The following is a 7906-nucleotide window of genomic DNA, read 5'->3' as shown; positions in this document are numbered from 1 at the left end:
AGTCCGTCCACTCGCCACTACCACTCCTACTCCACTCCATCCATCCATCCGTCCATCTATATATATATATATATATATATATATATTGGCGCTACAGTGAAAGAACTTTGTCGAAATACAGTTTCGTAGCTTCATCATTCAAGCAACCACGTATAGTTTTCAGGTAAATCGAGATGAAGTTCTATCTGTAAGAACCTGTCACCACACATATAGATAATGAACCCTAAATTTTACTTTTTAAATTTTTATAGTGCATGATGCCTATGCTTTAACGGTTATGATTACACGATATACAAAGAGGAATTGAAACGCGGTCATAATGAGGTCATAAGTCAATGAAAAATCCTGCTCTCGCCAAGCGCGTAGCCAGGGGGGGCCTAGGACCCCCCCCCCCAATCAAAATAAAATCAATTGATTTTAAAGCACTATTTTTACATTTAACTCAAAAAAAAATTCAGACACTTGTCACTCGCTCGAGGACCCCCCCAATCTAAATTCCTGGCTACGCCATTGGCTCTCGCTTGGGAGCAATTCTCCGACCACCTCCATCACTGGTAACTTCGGGACTCTATAACTCTATAATTTCACTATAACTCTATAACGTCATTATAATTCTAATCTTTGTTATAACACAAAATTTTCATTAAAACTCTACAACATCAATACAAGTCGATATCTTCTTTGCTATAACTCTATGACTTCACTATAACTTTATAACTTTACTATAACTATATTTGCTGCTATTACTCTCTAGTAACATTAGTTATAATGAAGTTATAGTAAATGTGAGTTGACTCTAGTTCTACCACAACTCACATTTACTATAACTTCATTATAACTCTACATCTTTGCTATAACGCAAAAACTTCACTACAACTCTATCACTTCACTACAACTCTACACCGTCTACATTTGGATTCATTTCTGCAAAGATACTAAAAAATATGCAAAGAAGCCATACTATCAAGAGAAATTCAACTACCAAGCTTGACAGCTCGCCGACAGTTTTATGGCCCGTTTATATTTACTCTCTAGTCAGAAGAGAACTCGGCTGACCAGCACTCAGTACGAATTCAGTCCAAGGCCTGCTATTCCTGTCGGTGCGTTGTTGTTACTTTACTACTTAATTGTGTCCACAGTGTTTGCAATTTCCAACAACACGTTCAACTGCAAATAAAGGCTACCATATATCATAGCTACCATATTATCAGGAGTGAATAATAATAGATCTATCTATTCTAGCTATCAATCTATTATTCTTCACGCCTGATATTATATATACGTACCACGCAGATGCGAATAAGAAGAATCCCAAGTTCGACATCTGTTGGTGTATCGAGTACGTATTCTTGCCTCTGTGCTTCAGATAGATGTTCACCTTGGTAAACTCTAGCTGTATGTCCGTGACGTCGTGCAATAACAACACTACAGTGCCGATCTTGTGATACCTGAAATCAACCGCAACTCATTCGTGAATTTCTTCTTACAGGCGTTAGACCAATAACGATGGTACATGGACACACACACAGAGACGCACGCACGCACGCACACACTCAAATAAATATAAGGATGACTCATTGTGGTAAAAGTTGGGAAATTATCGTTAGTTCTGTGAGGTAATCACCGCCGTATATTTTCCATGAGGCGAGTGGTGACTCAGAATAGGGCACATTAATGGGGTCATGTCACACAGACACGCATTACGTCTGTCGGTCACGCAGGACTAATAGAATGTTTAGTTTGCATGTTTGACTAATAGCATCTATCTATGCGCACATCAAAAACCTACAGAGCAGCAGAGCGCAAGGACGTGAAAGGCATGTCGCCGGCTTTCACGCTTCACAGTGTAGCCAGACATACAGCTAGTAAATTACGATGCTAGCCCGACAGCGACGTAATTTAAAGCCACCGTTCACTATGCGATCATTCAATGAATCCATTAATATTACAGTGTGTGTGCGTGCGTGCGCGTGTGTGCGCGCGTGCGTGTGTGCGCGCATGTGAGTGGCGTATTTCTGCGTGCGCGCCTGCGCGTTTGCCTGATAAAGGTGAGCGATAGAGAGAGGGAGAGCGCGCGAGAAAGGAAGGGAGACAAAGAGACAGAGAGACAGAAAGCCAGCGATAGTGCACAAGAGAAAGAGAGGTAAGTGGGTGGTTGGCCAGGTTGGGTGTGTGAGTGTTTGGGTGGGTGGGTGGATGGATGGATGGGTGGATGGGAGGGGGGGCACGTGTATTCATGTGTGCGTGCATGTGCGTCTCATAACATCGATTAAACATAATACTATATAAACTTATAACACTCATTTCGCACATTTCATCATATAATTGCTATCGGTTATCGATTTATCATATCGGCCGTTTATTGGTAAATTATGTGGATAAACACCATCGGAGATGACTACAATGGATCCCTGAGACGTTGTATATGTGGGTCGGTCACGTGACTCAGTGTAGCCTATAGCGGGAATGTTAGCCAGCATATTATCAGTAAACACAAATTGCAGTGCGCAGACATTGTACCTGACTACACGTGCATCTACAGCCACACGCGCAACCGGTAGTAAGTGGCAAAGATCAATATAGCGACAGAAATACGATCTCATATATGCTGTGATAGCTTTTGCCATTGTCTACAATTAGACACGCCGCTACGCGGACTTTTATCCGCATGAACAAGAATTAAAAATCTCCGCGGAATAGGATGTATGTGCGTGTGTGCGTACGTCCGTGCGTGTTTGTATGTGGTGTGTGTGTTTGTGTGTATCGCAGGCACTTGGAAAGTTTCAATAATTAAATGACGGTAAATAAACACGAAAGGTATTTACTACCAACGTCTTAATGTTTCTTTACTGTCTTTCGCCTATTATTACTGATAATTTCCTGTAAATGCCTATCAAACGCTATAGCGCACGCACGGATGCACGACGACACGAGCCGACGCACAACAACCACACATCACAAGCAACGTACGCAACGCACACACACACACCAAGACAAAACACACACAACACACACAAACACACCACACACACACACACGCACACACAGCGCGCACGCGCACGCGCCCGCATGCGACGCACACGCACACGCACACAGCACACGCACACTGTCACACGCACACACAACACACAAACACAGCAACACACAAACACACACACACACAACACAACACGCACACCAACGCACGCACGCCTACAGCACGCACGGCACGCACACACGACAACACACAACACATATCACCACCCCACTCACTACAAACACCCACACCTAAACATACATCAAATCCACCCCACCAATGCACGCTGGGAATACCGCTTCACTTGCGTGTGTGTACCACGCGCGCAGTGCCCATCCGTGCTGTGTACGCTCGCGCGCATGCATCCGTGTGTGTACACGCGCGCATGCATCCGTGTGTGAGCGCGCGCGCGTGTGCGTGTGTGTACGCGCGCGCATGCATCCGTGTGTGAGCGCGCGCGCGTGTGCGTGTGTGTATGGTGTATAAGTCGGTCGGAATCGGAATGCGCATGCGTGCGGGCGTGCGTGCGAACGAGTGACGTAAACGATGACGTCGACGACGATGACGATGACGACGACGACGCTGCTTTGATTGGCGTCACGCGCGAGCCAGCCCTGGGATGAAAGCGATTCATCACGATTACCTAACGAACGAACGATTTAGTATCAGTCCCCATCCGTCGCCACAGTGGAAACTATAGCCGACAAACTGCGCGATACTTCCGTCAGCGCCTCGACACACACTGCGGGGTGCACGTACGCACACGCGCGCGTGTGTTATGCCGTACTGTAGATGTTTATTATTGGTTCTAATAGTGGTTCTATAGTAGCTAGGCCACCATCGATCTCTCACACATATACCGACTCCCATCAGCTGCATGCAGTCATTATTCTCAATTTACGAATAACGGAATCGTACAAAGCGCTGTGCACGTGGTCTCTTTTTAACTCAATCCCTCTATCTCTCTCTCACTCTCTCTCTCTCTAAATATATATATATATATATAAGGTTTTCGTATACAGATCAATGATCGTAGAGCACTAGACTGTCCCGCTTTGACAATGCGCGATCGCCACTCTCGCAAACTTCACAAACTTACACAACACTCACGCACGAACGCGCTCTGCCTTTACAATAAACTACAGTAAATACAGGAGGAGAGTGGGTGACCGCCGGTGTCATAGCTCTGCGTCTGGTCTGCCGTTTCGGGATGCATTCCTATAGGGGAGGAGGGAAAAGTTCGTGATTCAGCTGAGTACGGACAAGGCAGGTGTGCATCACCCAGTCAACGTTCATATTATTACGGCGAGGGTGTGGAACGAGGGTTTGTCCGGTCGACATCACGATGATTTACACTTATTTTAGGGTTAATAGCCTTCACTGTACCTGATTACATCTTTCTACAACGTGTAGGAGGAGGCAAGCTACGTCTCTGGCACGCCGTCGAGGAGGTGCCGTGGCAGCCGGTACCACAATACAACCAACGTAGGCCTACCATCATTCCACGCGCGCATACATCACGTTCTCGCAGCTTCACAGTGATTACGATTGGAGGGAGATCTATTTCCGTTCATCGCGCGCCGCACGCACGCACGCAAGCGCGCACGCTGTACAGGAGAAAGGAACAGGGCATCAATGTTTAGTCAGGATGCGCCTAGCTATAGTGCTTACAAACACCCACGCCGCCGCACGTACGCACTGAGCAGGGAGAAAGATTAAAGAGAGGTTGAGAGACAGAGACGGCGGGAGTGACGGACCCGCAGGCCAAGCACCGGTCTCCTTCTCACCATCATCATCATCAACATCACCATCGCCAGCCGCACCGACGGCACATGTAAACACACGCAGCTCATGCGTGCGGCACATTTGGCGTTTGTAAGCACTTAAATGTCGCAACGGCGCGCATTCACCAGACCTCAATATCGAGTTTTTCAACAGATAACTGATGACCACTACCAGTGATATATTTTCGAACACGTGTTCTAGACGCACGGAGCGAGAAGAAGCTGGAGGGAGGCTTGGCAGGGTAACGTTAGAGGGAATCAACACGTCGGCTTGGCTCTCACGAACAACGATTCGACATCGACTTGCAGAGTCCATCTTTGCACGCACCGTGGATGGGAAATCGTATGTTAGTACATCTACACGTTCGACGTAGAAATAAAACTAGGTGAATTTGTGCCTGTGTCACGCATCACGGCACGGTGAGAAACGATGTAGAGTAGAGGGCTTACTGACACGTGGGGTCTAGTCGCGGGTAGACAAGTAGCTCGTCGACGACCAGTAGCTGGGTCAGCCAGCAGGCGTCTGTATGCAAGTAGCACTTCAGGAATGCTACAGATTCAAGTGTCAGTTCTAACGAGCAGACGCAAGCAATCCCTGAAGAATATGATGCGAAATGAACTTGGTAAATTGCTACGAACATAATCTTACACTATGAATGTTGTGGCGACATCTGGTTGTATGTACTGTACTGGTCGTATGTTAGCATGCATAAAGGCGGCCTCCGTCGAGTTTGATCCAAATAGGCCGCAAACAATTCACAGAGACGACATCGGATGAATAATCGGGACGTGGTGCTAAAGGCTATGGTACTCGGTTGTTGACAAACTGGTAAAACAAGGCTTAAAAAGACAACAAAGAAGGTAAAAAATGTTGCGCCCTGATAATAGGTCGGGCGCGCGTATATCTTGTGCGCTTGCTGAACTATTTCGCGCTCGTCTGCTTGGAAACGGTGGTGCTTGTGTAAGTATGTTGCGCACAGTCTGGTCCCGAAACGGTTTGTGCCTGCATGTACGCCCGGAACGGTAATGGCGAGTTCTTTATGATCTTTTGTGACGCCCAATAATGTAAGTAGAACAATGCATGGCGAGGTGTAAGTAACTGAAGTTCAACATGTTCAATGTCAGCGTCGGCCGTGTAAACATCTCACGATCTTCGGTAATACACCATCTGGTGACCTGCCATCTGTAGTGCGAGCGATTGGCATCATCTGGTCGGGCTGACAGCCACTTAACTGGGAATAAAAAGAGTTGTTAATAATTATATCTGTTTCTACATCCCTTGCCTGCGGTAGGTAAGTGAGAGCGGGCGCAGGGGCGACAACATCGGGTTGGCAAGCCGTATAAAAGACAGAACCCACGGCCAGTTGTACACATACGGAGCGTGATTAATGGGTTAGATTACCCGAACGTTGACGTAATAATAGTGCTTTTTTGTTTGGAGTGAGAGTGGAAAGCCAAAAATGGGATGGCGGATCAGCCCTATCCAACATCCCCCATAGCAGCCACTGAATTTTTCTGGAACGAAAATTCTCTCGCAGAGAAGCGCTGGGGGAAAAAATGGCAGACAACTCACATGGACACATCGTACCCTCAGCCTGCCGTGATGTCCAAGAAATCCACGAGGGGCGGAAAAGTGTGCAGCATTTTTTGTACATTGTTCGGCAGCGAGGGGCAGGCGCAATCTTTCAACACGCTTCACCATCCCAGAGGACGACTGACAGCAAGCTTGAACCACTCGCTTGTGCGCTGCATCTTGATGCCTACTTGCAATCCACCGCTTAAGAAAACCTGTGGACCGACTATGAACGCCGTCACAGCTTCACACACGAGGGCCAAACGACGAGACCGAGAACATTGACTCAATACCGGTGAGCGGAACTTCGCTTTATCCACCGACAAAAAACCTGCTGATTTCGGCATGCCTGCGTGACTGAATTAATCGGAGATCGCATTGATATGCTGCGGTAACAGCTTCTCGGAGACGGCGCGTGAAAGAACCTTTAAGCTCGCGCGCAAATCGACCTTACGCATCGAGAAAGCAATACAACGATATGTTCTCCAGGCAAACGAGGTGTCCTCACCAACACACAATCAAGGACCATTTCGCCGGCTTCCAGTTACGGAAGTTCACTGGGACCCCCGCGTCCACGGCGTCTGGAAATTAGCAAAGAGTAAACAACCAAGTCACGGACAAGAAGGCACGTTCATCCGGCGAGCAAAAACGCGCTCTCGTCCAGAACAGCGTCAGCCCGCTCTCTCGCCAAAAGCCGCTCTCGATCGACAAGTTACCGAGAAAGCATATCGACTGTGGGCGACTGGTGGAACTAAACAGCGGTTAAACCGTCAATGTCCACCGCCTATGATGGCTTAAGGCCTGCCGAAAAATGTTTCGCGGTAGGACACTTTCACCAAAACTGTGTCGAAATAACACCGGTGCATCAGATCGCGGGGAGACGTGCACCGAGGCAGCATTCAATGTTTCCATTTGTGCGGTAAACAAACACTGACAATTTCTGGGACGAGGAGTGATTTCGTTCACTTGAAAACAACGGCGTCGCTCCATTCGACTAATAAAATCGACACCGGCTCGTCGACAAGTCGCACATCAGCACCAACAGTCTGGGACTCACACAAAGTATTCACACGCGGGAGGCGTCGTCTGAAGTTGACACAAATCGATAGCAACTTGGCTTAGTTACAGCGGTGACAAAGTCAAGAGTGATCTAGGATTCGTAGTATGACTTGAGATGTCGTGACAAAATACACGAAGTCTATCCACAGTTGTGACACGCGAACAGTCTACAAATCACTTACGGATTTCGGGCCATCCGCAGGACCTGCGACTTGATCAGAAGTACATCACTGAAGTTGGAAAAGGGGAGAGCTCGTAGTCCGAATATTCTGGGGCGAATCACGAGTGCTCAGATGTTCAACGGGATTACGCGTGATTTGGACCAGCCCCTATCCACATCACGACTGGAGAACGGTACCCGTTCCGAGTAATCCGGCTCCTTAGAACGGACACCAGCGGCAATTAGGCGGAAAACGTTAAAGGTGACGCTGGAAAAATGCTGAGACGAATGGCAAAATCCATACGTAAGATCGG

At 47.5% G+C, this 7906-nt stretch overlaps 1 protein-coding gene across 1 annotated transcript in view; it reads right to left on the bottom strand.

The window, feature by feature from the left end:
• Window positions 1–6383, bottom strand: part of LOC106809691 (ceramide synthase 1-like) — a 20971-nt gene extending 14588 nt beyond the window's left edge. The window contains exons 1-4 of the mRNA XM_014812861.1: window positions 6374–6383; window positions 5949–6032; window positions 5251–5395; window positions 1287–1448 (exon numbers count right to left, since the gene is read on the bottom strand). Of these exons, the coding sequence (XP_014668347.1) occupies window positions 1287–1448; window positions 5251–5395; window positions 5949–6032; window positions 6374–6383 (401 nt within the window). The remainder of the gene's footprint in view (window positions 1–1286; window positions 1449–5250; window positions 5396–5948; window positions 6033–6373) is intronic.
• Window positions 6384–7906: the final 1523 nt, after the last annotated feature.

This window comes from Priapulus caudatus, unplaced genomic scaffold, assembly GCF_000485595.1.
Source record: "Priapulus caudatus unplaced genomic scaffold, Priapulus_caudatus-5.0.1 Scaffold377, whole genome shotgun sequence".
Taxonomy (NCBI): domain Eukaryota; kingdom Metazoa; phylum Priapulida; class Priapulimorpha; order Priapulimorphida; family Priapulidae; genus Priapulus; species Priapulus caudatus.
The sequence above is the reverse complement of the archived record's forward strand: the minus strand, read 5'-3'. Positions and strand labels throughout refer to the sequence as shown.